The 20712-nt window shown below is 36.2% G+C and overlaps 1 protein-coding gene across 1 annotated transcript in view; it reads left to right on the top strand.

Annotated features, from left to right (window-relative positions):
- Positions 1–20712, top strand: part of COL4A3 (collagen type IV alpha 3 chain) — a 70516-nt gene that overhangs the window by 13642 nt on the left and 36162 nt on the right. Inside the window, exons 3-22 of the mRNA XM_063307780.1 lie at positions 1957–2046; positions 3651–3695; positions 3991–4035; positions 4261–4323; positions 4515–4568; positions 6283–6309; positions 7225–7305; positions 8257–8319; positions 9615–9650; positions 9960–10001; positions 10410–10487; positions 11965–12027; positions 13614–13670; positions 13997–14041; positions 14697–14750; positions 15278–15319; positions 16341–16428; positions 17167–17202; positions 17369–17533; positions 20009–20101. Of these exons, the coding sequence (XP_063163850.1) occupies positions 1957–2046; positions 3651–3695; positions 3991–4035; positions 4261–4323; positions 4515–4568; positions 6283–6309; positions 7225–7305; positions 8257–8319; positions 9615–9650; positions 9960–10001; positions 10410–10487; positions 11965–12027; positions 13614–13670; positions 13997–14041; positions 14697–14750; positions 15278–15319; positions 16341–16428; positions 17167–17202; positions 17369–17533; positions 20009–20101 (1267 nt within the window). The remainder of the gene's footprint in view (positions 1–1956; positions 2047–3650; positions 3696–3990; positions 4036–4260; positions 4324–4514; positions 4569–6282; positions 6310–7224; positions 7306–8256; positions 8320–9614; positions 9651–9959; positions 10002–10409; positions 10488–11964; positions 12028–13613; positions 13671–13996; positions 14042–14696; positions 14751–15277; positions 15320–16340; positions 16429–17166; positions 17203–17368; positions 17534–20008; positions 20102–20712) is intronic.

The raw sequence follows: 20712 nt of genomic DNA, 5'->3' as shown, positions 1-20712 counted from the left end.
CTTTTTAGTGAGAAGAAATGGAGTTAATTCTTTTCTGTTGGTACCATGTTTGGTGACCAAGAATCTGTAATTCTTCATTAGTTATTCCTCATAAATTTAAAAGTAGGTTTAAACACTATTCTAAGTTACAGTTTTGCAAATAACTAATTTTTGGTGAACCTATGTTGTAGAAGAATGTTTGATACATTTTTGTTTGCAATTGACAATAACATGCACCCTCCAGTGGTGGATGCTGGGATAGCACAGTATGCAAAAATGAGTGCATAAAATGATAATGTTGAGCAGGCACATTAATTTAACAAAATAACACAGCAATTCTATATTCACATTATGCTAGGGAGCAATATATAACATTGTTATGCTGGTAAAATAACTTCAGCATACTGCAAACATTCAGCCAAGAATGAGTACATATATCTCCCCAAAATGGGCATTTCAAAATAATGAAAATTTAATTTACAATATTGAGGTATGGGCATATAATGCCAAGGAGGCAGAGCAAGCTAATTGAACTGGCATTCTGTTGGCAATTAAGTAGGTAAGCATTTCAGAAAGATGAAGCAATTTCAGTTAAGCATGAAAACATGATTCAAAGTAGGGCACTTTGTAACCAAAGCAGATTAGAAAGAATTAAAGATGTAAAATTTAAACCCAAGTTTCTACTTGAATAGAGAGAAATTGGAAGGAAAAAGGAATTGAAAGTATATCTCTCCTGATGCAATTTAGTTGTGTTACAAAGATGTAAAAAACAAAACAGCAAAAACAAATCAAAACCCTCCGAAAAACAAAATTGGGCTCCATAGAAAAAAGATGATATAGGGTTCAGCAAGATCTTTCATTTCCGTCAAGTCCCACAATGCTGCCTCATAATGGGTATTGGGGGAAGGGGGGTCCTGGGAATAATGAGGAAAGAATTCTGGGAATATGCACCAAGCGTATAGATTCCCCATGGGCTCATCTAAGGTATGAAGGTCATCCCAGCTGCTCAGCTAAAGATGCTGGAGGTAGATGATCATCTTACTGACAATGGCAAATACATCATTTCATACAGTGCAGGAGAAGGCAATGATGAGTGCATAACTGGAGGACTGACTATTCTGGAGAAGTTCTATCTATGTGGCGTTTAAGAGTTGATACGGATTTGCTGGCACATAATAGATCAATCAATCAATACTTTTCACAGCAAAGTCCAGCCGTAATACTTAGGAAGTGCGGGGAAGGGATGCTTCTTAGAGCTCCCAGGTAGAGCAAGCAAGAGAGCAAACACATTATGGTGCAGTGGCTTTTATTATTTTATATCAGAACCAGCTCTTCACCATCCAGTCTCTTTTGTTCCACCAGAAATTCTTAAGGGATACTGGTATTTTCTTCACTGTGTGGTTAGACTTTTCTTTTACTGGAAAATGTATTAAGATCCATTTATGGCTGAGCCCCCATATGGTATGACAATGCAGCCTGCTTAACAATTGAGGTGTCACCTTTCTGGCTGTGGCCAGAGGCTATCTTGATTCTTTTGAATAGATCCTTCTTGGCTGAATTTTCCTTGGTGGAGCTAGTCTTGGTTTTATCTTTCATTAATGGGCTTCTTCTTTAGAATGGGCACTGATTGGCTTGCATTACTTTTGTCTGCTTAGTAATGAAAGTCAATGAAATTCTTCTTATTCCAACATGCCAACATTTCTATGTATCAATTTTAAGGACTGCGTTTTCCTTTGACATGGGTTTCCAAATATACATTTTCATGTATGCATGTGAGGGATTACACAAAGCAGAATTATTCCAGTTTAGTTGATGATATGGGGAGTTTCTGCCTGAATGTAATTTTATTATCTGTATGAGTAACTATATTTAATGAAGAAAACAAATTTCCAGAATTTTACACAATGACCTATGCTGAGTTTTTAGAAGAACTAAAGATACCTATACAGTAAAGTATTAAGTAAATTATTTTTACAGGGTGAAAAAGGCTTTCCTGGTTATCCTGGTCTACCCGGTCAGATGGGTTTCCTTGGCCCAGAGGGTCCTCCTGGACCACAAGGACCTCAGGTAGTTATAATCTATTATGATTGTATGTCAGTGGGCGAATGACTGAAAGACAGATGATTTAGATAATGCTGAAAAGTAAAAGATTCTGAGCTCGTAGCTGACTGTTGATACAAGAGGGGCTTAGATGTACCAGAAATGTCTCTTTCCATTCTGCCAAGGGTGTGGGGATTTACCTACATTTCCATTTTTATATATGAGCTTGGCAATGGGCCATGCATATATAAAAACATGCCCATCTTGAATTGTTCTACCGACTCTGTAAAGTGTACCTGCTTAGCATTTAAAATACACAAACTTTTACAATATGCTTTTAAACATGTGATTCAGACAAATGTGGTATGAACTTCATTTTTTGGCTGAAAGATCCAACAAATAATGAAAAATTGGATATGTTTTTGCTGAATTATTAAATCCAGATCTGTCAGTAGTAACTGTTTAGCAAAACTAAGTAATAACCTTGTGTAAGACATTAGACTAGCTATTAAAATTGGACTAATTCTACAGAAGACAAGCATTCTAAAATCCTACTAATCTTAATATGAGGTGTTTGAACAACATTAAAATTAATGAAAATTGCTTAATTTTTACTGCTTTCTCTCATCTGATGTGTTAGTCCATAGAGAAATTGCCATCCCAACTAGTGAATCACTTGGGGTCCATTTCCTTAATATTATATCCTTGATATGCCTCTTTACTGCTTTCCCTTTCAATAAAATATGTGTTTGGGTGTGTGTAGGGGTGTATTTACCTTCCATCCACAAACACCTCTTTTTAGTACATTGCAAACTTCAATTTGGAGATTGAAATAAATTACTATATAGTAGCAAGCCTTAATCCCAGTTGAAGAGTGTATTCACTAATTGCATAATCCTATGTCTCTATAACCAGTGTTATGTATGCTCTATGAATTATTGAAAAACCTTTTTGTATAAATGTTTGCATGTACTGTTCCTGTAAATAGCTCAGCATGTGCTAGGTTGATAAAGACTGAACTTTAAATAGCTTATGGCTTATGGATGGACCACATGGACCATTCAACATCAGACAGCAGATCTGGTATCAATTAAAAGTTTATTTGTGGTTGTAAAAAATGTGAGCTGCTACTTCTTCTGCCTGTGAAAATTTCATTTTATTATAGAACTTCTTTGTATTGCTACTGCTTTGCCCTAGGGGCAGGCCAAATGGTACCCAGAGGTATGAATATGCTGGTAGGCACAATCCTTGGTACCCACTTGACTTTTTTTTAGTTTCTTTTAAATACAAGAAATAAATGAATGTCTGTAAGTTTCACATAGATTCTATAAGCAATCTTAAATAATAAAAATGGTGGATCTAATGTTCCCAACCTGCTAAAAAAAAAAAGACAACGGTAAGTTGGCTTGATAGACAGCATCCTGAGGGATTTAAAGAACCGACATGGAATTTTGATATTTAAATGTTAAATGACTTTGGCCATGCTGGCTGGTAATTTTGGTCTTGCCATTTCTGGCTGGAGAAGGGAGATTGGAATGAGACACAGAAAAAACAGATGAATTGCGTATTTAAGCTTTCTGCATAAAGATAATATTTTAGTTTAATTAATTCTCCTTTCCTTTGCTTTCTAGGGTTTTCCAGGGCCAGTAGGTCTAACTGGAGCTAAAGGCTCAAGGGTTGGTATTTTGTTGTACTATATGAAAAATAATAATCAGCATTTTAAAATAATTGGTACTGTTAGTGACGGGTGGGGAATATAGAGTCATCTGGAATGGGGGATGCTTATTTGAAACTATGCTCCTTTATGGTCTTGCAATCTGCTTTAGGTTGAGTTATTCATAACATACAACTACTGTAATACAGAATGAAGATCTCTGTTGAATATACTTTAAAATCACCACCAGTAACTCAGTTTTTAAATCTATTCTTAATACAGTGTTTTTTCTCCTCTTTGGTTCTTTTTATCCCTAGGGTAAGCCAGGAGTTCCTGGTTATTCAGGTCCTCCAGGTCTTCCAGTAAGTAGAACATTTTCTGAACCAATTGGGATATTTGCATTTAGTTCAGCATCTTATTATTTCTATAAATCTTAAAGATTTTATTGACACGAGTGTCTCAGTGCTCAGATACAACGACATCCAACTTTCCTAAACCAACTTCTTGCACAAATGGTCCAAAGTTTATTCTGAGTTCTTTGAAATGGGTAAAAATGGTTACCTTGACAATGTTGTAAATACTTTCAGGGTGAACCTGGAAATGCTGGCCCTCCTGGACGTCAGGGTATGCCAGGATGCAATGGAACAAAGGTATGATTGAAACAGAAATCAGTGGCCTTCCCTTAAGATGGAAGTTGTGAAAGATTGCCCCAAAGCAATCATTAGATTCTAAGGCATTTGGAGGAAGATGTGCACATGGAGTAGCAGAGCATGCTATCTCTAGGGACCCATGAGAGTTCTTTTCTTGCCAGCTTCTTCTTCTCTATTTCTGTTTCATCCAGGGTGAGCAAGGTTTCCCAGGACTCTTAGGACAAGGAGGACTTCCAGGGTCACCAGTAAGTTTTGGTCAAATGTGCCATTTAAGAAATTCATAGTATTTTTAAAAAATCTTTATATTATTTTTATTTATTTTCTTACTATATTTGTTAATTACCTAATCTTATCACATTGAACATGGTACAAAAGAGTAAAAACAAATGAGAAATATATAAATAATAAAATAGTAATCAAGGATATAGCAAAAATATGCAGATATGAAGGAACTAATGTGCACCAATGAACTGGAGCCAAAAACTCATTGAAAAAGAAAGGCTTTCACATTCTCCCTGAATATAAGAATAGAAGAGACCTTCTGAGCCTCCAGGGTAACATATTCCATAATACAGGAATAGTCACAGAGAAAGCTTGCACCTCGTTCAAGTCCCACAAATCTCACAAGGAGAAGCAACTGTCAGCAGGTCTTAAAATGTCCAAACCAGATGGGTGGAGTTAATTGTGGCAAAGCAGAGCCTGGTGTAATCCATATACTACTAAAATGTTCATTGTGTTTGTCTGTTTGTACCCTCAAGTTAGCCCAAACGGTGCATAATACCACAACAATTTTTGAATGAAGGTACCTAAAATCCACTAACTTAAAGAATACATAAAAAGTCCAGGGCCCATTATTCCTGTGGAACTGAAATTTCCATGATGTTCAGACCAGTTTTATTCACAAAGTTGTGGCTGTTGCAGCATCCCTGCGATCTCATGATTGTGATTTCCAATGCTTCCTGCCAGCTTCCCACAAGCAACATCAATGGGGGAGCTGGCCGGAAGTTGCTCCTGCTCCCACTGCTTTTTTGCCCACCCATGGTCATTCTGTTTATCTGTTCAGGTAAGTAAATATTGACTTATTACTGAAGTTTGTTTGCCACTACAATTATTTTTCTATGTATGATATGTATTCTTCTTAGGACCACACTGGAGAAAAAATATATGGTCAGCCTAAAAGTTAATGTTCATTCCGATCACATCAGACTACACTACCTTTCTCTCAAAGGATGACCCAACAGGTCACAGGGTTGTCTAGTTAAAATTAATTATGGATCAGACAATACTGACTTTAAAAAAACCTACAGAGAGATAGGAAATCATGTTTGCAATTTGATTCTATAGTATTGAGGGTTTTAAAAAAAAGCCATGTCTTAATAAACCAGCTCACACAGCACATCAGTGTTGCCAGATATGGCTAGATTGGATTGTTAAATAGAAACTTAACTGCCATTTCTCTTTTAAGCCAACAGAAATTCTGCTTTGTTCTGATAAACATCAGGCATTATGTTTAATGTATGTATTCATACGTTTAAATAACTGGTTTGATTATGCAAATGAATTTCTGAATTTAAAAAAGGTTGTAATTGTTTTTTTTTCAATTGTTTATATACTTATTTTTCTCAAACTATTTCTTAGTTGACTTATAGTAAAGTTCTCAGCACAATGAAGTGAGGGAGAATGAAGAGAGAACTGACATAGGCCTTCATGCTGTTCATACTACCAGTGTCAGGGATAATTGCAAGGAGCTTAATTCTGACCAGTCATAAATATATAATCTATTAGACAATGACTTATTTTTCTAATTTCCTGTAGTTTTGTCATTTCCAGTGATCTTTTGCAGGAGTTGGAAATACTTAGTCATTTTGAATATTTCACTGGATACCTAAGTCCATAGTTTAGAAATGTAAATTTCTGGTCTTTATATGATGGATTTATAATGTGTTTGTCTCTGTCTAGGGTCCTAAGGGCATCAAAGGAGAAAAGGTAAGACACTGAACCTAGAAAAAGATAAATAATGATATACAGTAGCCTAGGAACATAGGCATCCATTCCTAACTAGAATGACACCAAAATAGTGACATGAGACCTGCCCTTCCTTATTTGGGGTGTAAAGTTGCATGGAAGATGTTAGAAGTGGAGTTTGTGTCATGATATCACAACACATGGTTTGCACTTGCCCCTTCTTGGTCCCCTACAGACACCTGTTTTCATTTTCTTTCATTAATTTATTTCTTTGCCTCCTATTTTGTAGTTTCCCCAATGTTTCATCAACCTTGCTATCATTTTATCAATATTACTGATTTATTGCCTACATACAGTATGCCATCTTTTCTCTGGGAGCTCAAAGCAATATTCATGGGGGTCAGTCCTAATTTTATCCCCATAGCAAAAAACCTTTTTGGGTAGCTTGGGCTGAAATAGAATAATTGATCCAAACTTACCCATTTTGCTTCATGACTGGGTGGAAATTTTAACTTGGATACAGTTGTACAGTTATAGTGTACAGTGACGGTACGTTATCGTGCAAAGTTCTGCTGATGTGCTTATGTATTTTTGTCCACCAATAAAATGGGGCAGGGGGAGTAAACAGATGGTTTACAACATTACATTACATTTACAACATCTGTACAACATTATTTCTATGTGGCGGTTTATGTATCTGCTCATCATGAAAACATTTACTAATCTCATGAAGATTTCAGGTTGTGAATGAAAGGAATAAGAATGAAGAAGGGAAATGATTAGATCTCTAGTTTTCTGTTACCAATCATTCTTTCATATCCGTTAACTACCATTAAACAGCTAATCAACATATATTTGCTACATTTATCTGAAGCTTTTAATTCTGACATGCTGATCCAATGGAATGTGGTTTTTTTCTCTCATTTATTTCCTAAGGGATATTCTGCAGATGGGTACAATCAAGGTTATAGTTCTTCTAAAGGTAATCCTGGATTGCCAGGAATGCCTGGACCTCAGGTAAGCTTGAAACATATGTTCTGAAAAATACATTTATAAAATGAAGAAATATATCCTGTTTAATGGGAATAGTAAATCACAGAATCTTTATTTAAATTAGAATAATATTATATCATGCAAATCAAGATTCCTGAAGTCAGGAGCTATGGAGCATATTCATTGTGTAGCCAAAAAAGAATGTCACTGGGCATAACTTGTATAGGCCCCAAGGAAGGAAGAGAGAGGAGGTATGGTCCCTAGACTAAACATGGTCGCTCATCCTCACCATAGTAGATGATAAGTAGAATATCTAATAGCTCACATTTATGTATGTGAAGTATAATGATGGCAATCTTGTATACTACCAGTGTTGAATCTCACACACTTCAGATTACTTGGGACTCCAATTCCAAGATTTTTCTACACTTTAAGTAGAACCTCAGTATGAGTAGGTATACAAATGAATGCAATAATCACACATCACACCAAGCTGTTCTATGATAATTGTGGTTGACATGGTTCGCCTAGTACATCGAAAGTAAACGTATCACATTACACTTAGTGCAGCTTGCAGTCCCAGGTTTAAACCCCACTTCTTTTATTTTTAAAAATGTTTTTTCTTTTTCTTTTGATGTTTATTATGGGCTGCGTTCAAAGGGTTGGATATTATAGTCTTGGTTAAAAGGTTCTCTTCCACTCAGGAGAGAAGTTTCCATTCACTGAACAAATTTTTCAGAAGATCTGCTTCTATAAGTATAAAGGCACTTTTGGGTCTATAGTCAATGTCAGTATTTTTTATGTTATACTGTATTTTAAAAACCCACTACTGTGCAATAAACGAACTATTACTTAATAGAATGGCTAATTCACTACCTGTATTAATTAACATGAATATACAGTATGTTAATGGAGAACAAAATAACACAAGGACATTAGTGATATAAATGTTACAGAGTTATTTATCTCTTAAAGGGTGAGCCAGGACTTCAAGGATTACCTGGGGTGATTGGACCAGAAGGCCCTCCAGGTTTTCCAGTAAGAAATTTTTAAATTTTAGTAGAGGTATATATAAAATGTAAGTTTTTATTCCATTTGGAAGCTGAATTTTATATTTTGTTTCTTTGAAGCTGCATTTTTATACCTTCAACAAAGCTTGATTAATATGTCAAAGCTTGGCCAGTCCCACCTTGGTGTTTTCCTCACACCTTCTTGCTTCTCTTTTCTTATGAGAGTGCTATTGTCTCATTCTGTTTGCCTAGGAACTCTTTCTTTTGGGAACCATCTTTTATTTTCTTCGAAGTCTTTTTTATGATACCTTTCTACAAAGTGTATAAGCAAAATCTTCCTAAGGAAATTGTTCTGCCTCTTAGGCCTGCTTTGAGTGGGTCTTGCATATTTCATCATTTATACATGTCTATTCACATAAAAACATGAAGTTCTATACTATCTGTGACGTTATATGATAATTGGTATTATATGCTAATGACAATTTACTAGCATTTTTATTTGTTTCTTTATTAAACTTATATATTGCCACAACTTGCAATTCTTGAAGGTTCACAATAATTAAGAAACATATACATAATTTACCATTCATGGTAAATTAAAGTTAAATTAAATTAAAATTAAAATCACATAACACAACCTTGTTTACATTAAAAATCACCCCAAAGTCCACAAGAATAACTCTGTTTTCACTTGCTTCTGGAAGGTTATTAAGAATGGAGCCAATCTCACCTCCAAGAGGAAGCCATTCCAGAGAACTAGGGTATAAAGGAGAAGAATTCACTTCTAGAATGTTTCTAATCTTTCTTGGGGAAGGAACCAAGGTGCCAATCCATTCAGAGCTTTACAGATTAAAAGAAGCACTTTAAACTGCATCCCAAACCCTTCTGACACCAGTGCAGGGCCCACAAAATTGGTGCTGCATGGTGGTAGCATCAGGTGTCTGACAATGTATGAGTTGTCAAGTGATCTTCACACAGCTCCCATGTAGAGTGCATTCTAGTAGTCCAGATCCATGGTGAGGAGGGCATGAGTCACTGTAGCAAGGTCCTCCTACTCCATGTAGACCCTTAGCTGGCCAAGAATTTCCTGGCTAGGGTCTCCACCTGCTCTTCCGGCAGTGGCCTCCAGAAGGTATATTTATTAATAGAGTGATACAAGTTCATCAGTTAATGTGGTAATAGATACTTTCAGTAAGCTATCATACAGTAAATATTAGCATTTAGGCAATCTTCCTCATTTGCTACTTCAGACAAAATATAGTAGTTTCAGTAATAGATTTATAACAAAAGAATTAACTTTTATTTGTGTTTTGTACATTTTAGGGCACTGTAGGAAGATCAGGACCTCCAGGCCCCAAGGTATTGTTAGACCTATGGTATAAATGAACACTGAAAATAATTATCCTAGCATCATTTACTAATGATGTCATCATTGTTTTAGAACAGTGCTTCCCAAACCTTTTCCTTCATTACTAAAACCGCTTATCGGTTAGTCCTTCTTTCCCAATATAGGTAAAACACTTTAAGACAATTTAAATGGTTCATATGTTGTTATCCAAAGAAAAACCACTTTTACCCAATTTTGAGTAATTTACCCATGTTTGGGAAGCACTGTTTTAGATTTTTGAATGCATTTTAAAAGAAGATTTGGTTTGCTTTGTTTTGTAGGGTATCATGGGTATTAATATTATTGGAGCCAAAGGAATAAAGGTAAATATACACAGTTCTCTTACTCTCACTATTATTAAGTTAATGTAATTCATTTTTTTTTTCATTTCCCCACTAATTCAACATTTATCACTACGGTGGATTAAGTCTGCTTCTTGCAATCAGTTTCGTTTCTTTTGCAACATTACAAATCATACATGAAAATAGTGAAGAATAGAAGAAGAGCCCTGTTGGATCAAGGCAACCGTCTATTTATTTGAGCATTCTGTCCCACACAGTGGCCAAGAATTTGCATCCAGGAAGTTCACAAGCAGATCATGAGGGCAATAAACCTTGATTCTGTCAATAATTACTAGGTAGGCATGCAGATTGTTAGCCAATGAGGGCCCTACCCACCATTAATTTATCCAGTCCATTTTTAATGATAACACCTTTTTATTATTATTTCAGGGTGATTGTGGACTAATAGGTCCTCCTGGGCCAACTGGAACAGTTATTATAACATTAACTGGAGCAGAAAATACAACGGTACAATATAATATTGTTAATGTTCAATACAGTAAACGTTGCTGCATTTATATAGCTCAATGGGAATGTCTATGTATAAAGAGATGATTTCTAGCTCATCTCACTGTATCCTATATTTACTGTAAGTCCCATTTTCAGCTTAATATGTAACTTTTTAATTATCTGTTAAAAATCCTCTTTTAACACATTTAAACATTTTTTTCTTCAAAGTACACATTTCTAAATAAGTACTACTGTATGTCAGAAGACTCAAGAAGCACAAAGACCGAAGAAAGCTAAGATCCAGCTAAACCTCAGTCTAGTTGCTGGGAATCAATAGCAAATAGCAATTTCTTAATTCATCACAGCTGCCAATATCCCTGCATATCCTAGAAGAAGGAACGCTTGCAAGATACTTTCAATATATAATCAGAAATGGTGCATTATCAGAGACTTCAGCACTGATAATGGCCTTTATATTCCATACAGATCATTAAATAAGTGGGATCTGCAGCTAATGATCCTACTCTGATTTGTCAAAAATGCACATTATTAGCTTTACCTCAATATTTTATGTCTATGAACAAGAATTAGGGGCCCCTCATGTGTGGGAGAATAACTAAAAGGTATATTATACAATATTGGAACATGTCCTTCGCAGAAATAGGTTGCTAATGCATGCTGTATGTCACCAATTGAGGAATAGAAGAGTCTCCTTCAACATACCAGGCTGCCCCACCTAACTGTGGGTGATGCAGTAGGGATTGCTTTCAATAGCATTATTGCCACCACCCTCTTTTCCTTCCTTCCTTCCATGGAAAATATCAAAAGCTAAAAGAAGGAACGTGCCTTCCTCTTCCAGCTGAATGGAAGAAAAAGAAAGGCAGTTTAAGCTCAGCAACTGGTGTTTCATCTACAGTGGCCTAAAGAGTTTCAAGTGCATTACCAACTGGCACCAAAATATCTCTCTCAGAAAATACACAACAGAAAAGAGAACCATGAATGGGTATTGGGTTTAGAGAAAAAAGATTGGATTCAAAGATTACGTATAAACAAAGGAACAATTGATTAGCTCATGCAAATAACTTAATGCTCCTAGATGTCTGTAATTGATTTGTTCCTAAATCCTGGAAAACTAGGAATTATTCTTCATTTGTTTAATATCCTGGGGGGGGGGGTGGAGGGGGGGGATGGTGCTGCTGGAATGGACTATCAGGAAATGGTCTAAGATGCCTCACTGTAGGACCCAAAATTTGCATTCATTTCTTTAAAGAAAAAAAAAAATTCAGAGGTTCTCTCCTGCCACTCCTCCCCACTCCCTGACCTAGAAATCCTTTAAAAGAGTGAAAATGCTGGCTTGTCTTCAGCTCTGACCTGCAGAGAAGCCTTTAAAACTGGAAAGGAAAGAGAGAAAGAAGATGCCAGTGCTACTGTTGGATAAGGGAATGGTGAGAAAAAGCAGAGAGAATGAAGAGTGATTTCAATGCCTTTGTTACAGGAATTAAAAGGAGATAAAGGAGACAAAGGTTCTCCAGGACATTCTGGACCTCCAGGAGAACCAGTAGGTTGTTCTTAATCATTATTTCAGTTATAAACCCTGTTATAATATATTTATCTTTTCTTTTGTGAGCTATTAATTATGATCATATTTTCTCTGTAATATCTTTAATCAATAGGCAAATAGCTGTGCTTAAATTAAGTCTCTCTTTTCCCCTGCTGGCAGAAACAATCTATGGAGAAAAAATTAAATATGCCAAGTCCACCTTATCTCCCCCACTCCATTGTTGGTGCCAGCAGTCAGGATTTTTCCATTGCTCCCAGGCACTGATACACGCCATTGAGTCTCAATCTGCACCATTTAAATTTTCTGCAACGCTCATTGAAATGGTCTGCCACTAATGGAGGAAGGAGGCTATCAGAAAAGACTTCCTGATGGTTGGAATCAGGCTTGTAACCCCTATCATTTGTGTCAGTCCTCTGACCAATGTTGCGGCATTAAATGTTAAAAAATACTGAGAAGTTGTTCCATGAGTAGCATGCTTCTTGATGAGTGTATTTGGTAGTACAGCCTGAGACTGATGGATCATGTTTGGGATACCATGAAAATTAATCAGAATTTTCAAGTGTATGAATTGTGCAACACAGAATAAAATTCCTCACCTTTTCTTTTCTTTCCTTGTCTTTTACGTTGCTTCATAAACTGCCCATCACCCTCCTTTTTCGAAGGGAAAAACCTTGTCTGCAGAAGGGCAAATAGTTAATGGACAGAGAAACTCATGGAATTTGTCTTCAGCAATAAAGAATGTCTTTTGTGCACCATTTCTTTCCTCCAGATATACTCTATGACCCACAACTTGCTTGGTCTTTTTTTTCTGGACAGATAAGCATTGCTCCAGACAAAGCTTACTGTAGAACTGCTGCCATCCACCATTTCTTTTGCTTTCTAAGAGCCTATGAGACATGCGTGGGATCCTAGGGAATTCTTGGAAATAAATACAATGCTGGAAAGTGGTACCTTTGTGGCATGCCAGCTTCCTATTTATTTATTTTTTGATTGAAATAATCTTGAAAATAATGTTCATGGGTCACGGAGGTTCATGAGTACCAAGGAAAGGGCCTTGGATGTATTGGTTTACACCCACAGAATAATGAATGTCCACTTGACTTTATTTATCTATGTATTACAAGATGAAAAAGCAAACATTAAAACTACAATTACCGAAACAAAAAACAAAATGCAAAACACAGTAATGGAGCAAAAACAACCAGGAGTGGGGGGGGTGAGGCGGGACAGTGCTTGGTTGATTTAAGTGCAGCAGATACCAGCATGTTCTTTGTCTAAAAAAAGAAGAGTGTTGAATGATAAATGTTAATTAATATTTTGTGTATACTTTCTGAATATTTCCATGGAGGTGTTCTCTGTTGTATAATAGTCAAGTCCTTCAAATTCAAGATGAAAAAAATCTAGAACATATATATAGAATTCTGTGAAATTAAATATTACATTACAAATTTTTACTTTAATTAAGATTTATTAACAGCAGCATTTATATTTTGTAGATGTTAAAATATTAATTCAGTTTTGCAACTTGTATGTTCAGCGTATTAACATGAATTAAAATCTACTGTTTGGGGGGAATCTCTTAGGGTTTATATGGTGATTCTCACAGTACGAAAGGAGACCCAGGAGACCCCGGTCATCAGGTATGTGTCACTCTGTTTTACTTGACAAGCCTTTGTGAAAACTGTCTCTTGTTATGGAAACTCAGTCCCACGAAGGTCCATTTAAACTTATGTGTTTATTTTGCCAATTTGGGATGTGCACATTTTTATAAAATGCAGATGGTGCGCACTGGACTTTCATTTCTATGTTTTCAGCTTTATTAAATCATGCTTGATAAGATTCAAATAGTGTGCCTCAGTATAAGTATGTAAATATTATTAATTTATTTTGTTCAGTAATAATGGTTATCATATACTATATCATATTGTATATTATTTACTGTTCCTTTTATTATTTCTTTTTTTAGGGCAGGCCAGGAAAGAATGGTGCTCCTGGCTCACCTGGTCTACTGGTAACAATAAAAGATTTAAATTGTTTTACGTCATAAATAATAATAATAATAATAATAATAAAATTTATTATTATTTATTACATTTATATGCTACTCAACTCACATGACTGCATTCTGAATGTATCTATAGTAGCAATATTTCAGGCTTGAAATAATACATAATTTAATGTTCAAATTATAGACGGTGTGAATTATTAAATTCTAAGATCAGTTACAGAAGAGGGTCAAATAGAAATGTGGTTAAGGAAGATTGCAAAAAACTGCTCCTTCACAAAAGTTGAATGTGTTCCTCGCAGCTTCTTGGAATAATGCCATGGCTTCTGGACTTCTGTATGTATAAGTGGCCAAACTAGGTAATCCCCAACTAAACTGCTCTGGAAGAGAAAAATAGAAATCAAAACCAAAATCTAAAATCTAGAAGGAAATATCAAACAGTTGACCATTTGAAATATTAGACTCATAATAGAAGAGAAAATAAAATGAACCCCCTCCCCCCAAAAAAATTAGGTAAGGGATGGAGTTTAAACTAAATAATTAAAAGAGAATTGAACAGCACATACAGTTTAATGGTTGTGTTTTTCAAAATAATATTACAAATAAGAAAATGGTGTTATTAGGATGCTAATCTCATTTGATATCTGTTATATTCCTGCAGGGAGAAAAAGGTGAAAAGGGTTTGCTAGGATTGCCTGGAAAAGTTGGACCTAAGGTAAAAAAAAGAGAGATTTTTCCGATATTTTGTTTCCCTGATCAAGCACTATTTAGTAACTTGGATTTAATTGTTCATTCCAAGTACATGATCATCCAGTCAGCCTATCTTCCATTTCTATGTCATAAAGAAAGAAATACAGTACTCAGTAATCTCTTGATTTTACTCTTGTATTGTATACTTTCCACATAATGTCATTGATTACTACCACAAGTAGTACAGAAAGCATTTGCAGGGGTAAATCTGCTAGGAGACCCAGGGAAACAAATGGATATCTGAGAAATAAAAGAAGCCATGAATATAATAACCAGTCACTAACACAGAAACAACAACACAATGTTTAGTCCAGAAGCATTTAGACAAGTTTAAATTAAAATTAATTCTAGTTAACTTGTTAGATATCAATTCTTTTTAATATAATTTTCAAATGGTCTCAAATTCTCAGTCACTTTCATAATTCCATTAGAAGAAATTACAGTGTTTTTCATGTTTACTTCAACCTGAGTGGTTTTCATTTTTTTATGCAGGGGATAAAAGGTGAAGTTGGCCCTGTGGGAAATGAAGGTCCAGTAAGTACTAATTACATGTGCTGTAACATTGTGTTACAATACGTTTATTTATTTATTTATTTATCAATATTTATAAATTGCCCCTATCCATAGACTCTGGATGGTGTGACAAAGTTCAAAATGCAATTAAAACAAAACAATTAAAATAACAATATTTAACTAATTGTGATGGTGCTGAAACAAAACTAAGAGGTACCGGTTGTCTGAAATAGTACCAATTTAACTTTTTTCATAAAAGCATGGAGAGCTGGGACTGTCCATACTTCTGAGGGTAAGGTGTTGCATACTATAAGGTGTGGGCACCAGTGAGAAGACCTGCCATCTGGTCCATGCCCCATGAACCTCTCAAGGAGGGGAAACCTTCAATAGGCCCTCCTTAGATGGCTGATCTGGAGAGACAGGTTCTATTTTGGCAAGAAGTTGCCTGATGCAAATGGTAAATAGTGCATCAGACGAAGCTTCTACCTACTGTTTCGGCAGGAGCCAAGAGTCCAGGAGAACCCCCAAGCCATGAACCAACTCTTTTAGGGGAAATACAATCCATCAGGAGTAATGACCAGGACTGTTGGATACCACTATTCTATTTGTCTTTACATGGGCTGAACCTGAACTCTTAGCGGTGGTTGGTTATGTCCATTTCTGGGTTTTGCCTCTGTGCTCTAGATGTCTCTTCAGTCACTTGATTTCTCTCAGCTACTCAGTAAACCAAGGAGCTACTTGGGATCAGCAACAAATTATAGATTACTACACCATAATCTGTAATAAATACTAGTCAGATACAGACTTCTAAATACATGTACCTAAACATGAGGGGGCTGCTTTCTTCAGCTGTAAAGCCACAATGAAAAAAAATCATTTCAGAAGTATCTGAAATTCATCTTAGAATATTATCAAATTTATCTTAGAATATCACTCTATTTATTATACCACCTATTGTTGCTAATGAGCATTGTCCTCTTCACTGCTGAACTTCCTTCCCTTTCTTTTTCTCTCCATCTTTTTGTCTGCCCCTCTTTTTAAGACAGAGTATTATGATGAAATGCCTGGGGGAAAAGGAAATAAGGGCTTCTTAGGATCTCCAGGTCCTAAAGGTCAGCCTGGACCAATTGGTAAGATATTATCAGTTTTAGGAGGAATTAGCTTGGCTGCTCAGAAAATGCCTCTTACGTGGTAAATAATGTCACCACTATGCATTAGAAAGTAAGTGGAAGGGAGGGAAAAAAGATGGATTACTGGAACACTTTTGTTCCCCCATTGCAGGTTTCCCAAACCTGATGCCCTGAAGATGTGTTGAGATGCAACTCCCATTATTCCCAGACTGCAAAAGCATTTTGGAGAGTTGGTATTGGGAATTAGAGGAAAACTGAATAATCTTCCCAGTCTCAAGAATCCTCATGCAGTTTTTTGGAATAGAGAGAGACAGGTTTTCACCTCCCCCTTCACAGTTCCAGTGCAGGTTTCATGCTGATTTCATTCATATTTATGTGTGTGGTGTATGGTATGTGGTGTGTGTGTATATAAGAAAAGAGATCAGCATGAAACCAGTGATCTATGTGTATAGATAGACAGACAGTTGGATAGATATAGATATGATATCAAAACTAATTTTGATGTAGCTATACTTAAGAACAGTGTATAAATATTTGAATAAATTACACAAAATAATACTTTGACTACTTTGAGATTAAAATGTTAGGGACTGAACCTGGGATCTACTTGTCTTTATAAAATTCCTATTGATTTCTGTATTATTAGTAATTTAGATATGCACCAGTTTGCTACTGTGGGACAATTGAAAAATAATATCAATATTTCATACATGTGTAATAATTATATTATTTTTGCAGGACCACAGGGTCCCTCTGGTGCCATGGGTAGTCCAGGTATGTATGTTACCCAAGGATAGAAATATCTCAGTAAAGTAACTATTATTTAGTAGCAGTAGAAATTTAGTATTATTTTCCTTAAGTTGCAATTAAATCTTCACTGATAAGCACATTACAGAAACAGACATAAAGTAAATTTTAACCCATTGCCATGGTTTGATAGGTATTTCAAGACCTGGTCTAAGAGGTGTGCCAGGCTCTCCAGGCCTCAAAGGAAAGAAAGGAGAGAGAGGACAACCAGGAATGAATGTTATTGGACCACCAGGACATCCAGGGTTTCCAGGCCCACCTGGCCCAGCAGGATCAGTAGGCCTCTTAGGACAACCAGGTATAGAAATGATATTATATTATTATCATATCACCAAGTGTCTGGTCAAACCCTGGAATATAAAAACTGCCAAAGTGTTGTCCAACAACAGGTTTCCTGGCTACTCCCTCCCTTGCAGATCCCAGGGCATCCTTGATCTATCAAAGAGCTCTGGGAATTGAAATGAAATAATAGGATGGTTAGAACAGAACAGCAGAAACAGGTAAGAGCATACACTATGGTGATATGGGCAGCATAGTTTTCTTACTTCTCCCTGACTACATGGATAGATTGTGCCCCAGTAGAATTGTTTAGGATAAACTGCTCCCTTGGGGCACCAGTGGGCAACAAAAGCTTCCCTTGGGCTACTGTCCATTATTCAACTTGATATCATTTTGCTGGTCAAATCACTCAAATTTGCTCAGGTCTGGATTCTGTATGGGCAGGATTTGATGGAGTGATTGTTTTGCAATGTTATATGGGACTCATCTGAGCCTATCAGTTTTGAGGAAGTGGATAGGGTATTTTGCAGTATAAGCTATGCCACCTATAGTCTGACCCATGCTTTTCTTGGCATTTTTGTGAAGTGGGTAGGGTGTGGATCCAGGAGATGGTCAAGAGTTCTTGAGGTAGAAGGTTATAAAAGCTGCCTTGAAAGAGATTGTGATATACCTGCTCCTGCAGAGGTCCTCCCTGGATCTGGCTGTCTTAGACAATAATGTCCAAACTTTCCTTTCTTTGGAAGGATGTGGAGAAAGTGGTGCGGCTTCAATTGTAAAGTGCCTTACAGGAAGCAAAATTTTAGTTCCCTTTTGGATAGTCTTCAAGACTGGGCATAGATAGAAAGTACATTGGTCACTTTTGTTGATAACCTTCACTAAGACCTGGATGGGAGAGTGCATCCCTCCTGATCCTTTGACCTTTCAGCAACCTTTAATGTCACTGATCACGGTATCATTTTGGGCCATCTACAAGGGTTGGGGGTAGTTTTACAGTGATTCCATGTCTTTCTAAGCAGGTGGTTACATTTGGAGGATACATTGCTATTTGGCAGTTTTAGGCAATTCAAATTCTTTTGCAACATAGTAGTTTAAATAACTGACAATAATGTGTGTGTGTGTGTGTGTGTGTGTGTGTAGGAATTCTTAAAGAAAGATTTACCAGCAATTTTCTGGCTGGATTATTCCATAGTGTCAATTTCCCATACAAATTAGGTTTGAATTTAAATGTCCTTCCCAGTTTTATCCATAAATGTTTTTCAGGCTTCAGCATAGGAAAAAAATGACTTTTAACTAAAATAAGAGCAGAATTTCTGCCAAACTGTAAAGGGTCATTGGGAGTCAGGTGGAATACAAGTTTAATATGTTGTTGTTGTTGTTATCTTTTTAATTTTGCCCATAGTGATTTTTAACGTTAATAATCCAATTTCTATTTGATTCCAAAAAGAAACAGAAGTTGAAATATAAGGCCAGTGATACATCCCAGGAAAATCAAAGCCCCCATCCCCATATAAAAGTCATAATTTAGATAGTGAAATCTAGCAGCCTGGCCATCCCATAAGAGTTTTCTTAATATCTTTTCAATTTGTTTAAAATGCATAGCCATTTTAAACATAGGAATCCCTCTGAGAATTTAGATCAGTCTTACAAGCAGTCAAGAAATATGCCACAGACTAGCAGTTGATAGAGCAGCCATGAAAGCCTTGGAAAAGATATTCAGATGCCATGACGTCTCTATACCTACAAAGATCAGAATAGTGCAAGCAGTGGTATTCCCAGTAACACTCTATGGAAGTGAAAGTTGACTTTGAAGAAGCAGGATAGGAAGGGTATTGATGTTCTTGAACTTTAGTGTTGGAGAAGACTCCAGAGAATACCATGGACAGCCAAGAAAATGAACAAATGGATCATTGAACAGATCAATCCATTGGAGGCACAAATGACCAGGCTCAAATTATTCTATGTTGGACACATTATGCAAAGACCTAGCTCTCTGGAGAAGGCTCTAAAGCTGGGAAAGGTGGAAGGAAAGAGAAGAGGATGACCAGCAGCAAAGGTCACAGAGAATCCAGTCCATTTCTCCAGGATCTGCAGGCTGAAACCAAATGACCTTGCAAGATGAAGCCTTTGTCACCTCTGGTAGACCTGTCCAGTTAGCATGCAGCTCTGAGCAGACATGAGTAATTTTATTCTTTACTTAACCCATCTTACTATCCAAAACAACAATAAGACATCCATCTTACTATTTCAATGGAACCAGATATTCAGCAATTACCTTAGAATAATGATGTGGACATACCAAATATTTTCCTCTATTTTCAGACCTGCTGACAAAAAGCTAAATCAACAAGAGTAACTTTGAAATGGTTTCCATCTTCTGTACTGTTAATGCTACTGAATGAATTCATCTTTAACCTGAGAGCCTAAAGTCTTAATTGCCTGTCATTACTGTAGTGAACAAGATAAAAATACATTTTGTCTATTTCATCACAAACAGGTACAATAACTTATGAAAGAGGCCCACAAGGAACTCCTGGAAGCCCAGGATGTATAGGTCCTCCAGGCCCATCAGGAGATGATGGAGAAAAAGGTCAGTTCCTTTGTTGTGAATATATTTCTAGATTTTAGCAGTTTGAGAACTTAGGCATACACTAAAATATATAAAGGTAATTCAATTGTATGTTTAAAATGTGAGCAACAAGAAGGGACATTTTATCATGCTTGGTGGACCTGTAAAAAAGCCAGAAAGTTTTGGATTCAAATACATACACTAATTCAGAAATTTTAAAGATTAATATACAATTGAAACTGGAGGTTATTCTCTTGGGACTGATGAACAAACAGCTGGAAATAACAGTATGGAACTTTGTTTTTGTACATGATAACTGCAGCGAGATTGTTATATGCACAAAGTTAGAAATATTCAGTGCTACCCTCAGTGGAGGAATGGATGGTGAAGATGATGGAATTGCTGAGATGGCCAAATTGACTTCTTAGATTTGAAAAAAGACATTATCTATGTTTATTGCTGACTGGAAACCCTCTATAGGCTTTTTGCATGAAACAGAAAAAAATGAACTTATGATTTATGGTTTTGATGATAGAAAAAAATAGATTATAGAAAAAAAGTGAGTTATGTTGTAATAATAGAGTAAGAAGTAAATTTATATTTGTACTTATGACTCCTGTAAGGAAAACAGG

This window comes from Candoia aspera, chromosome 6 (genome assembly GCF_035149785.1).
Source record: "Candoia aspera isolate rCanAsp1 chromosome 6, rCanAsp1.hap2, whole genome shotgun sequence".
Classification (NCBI taxonomy): Eukaryota; Metazoa; Chordata; class Lepidosauria; order Squamata; family Boidae; genus Candoia; species Candoia aspera.
The sequence above is the reverse complement of the archived record's forward strand: the minus strand, read 5'-3'. Positions and strand labels throughout refer to the sequence as shown.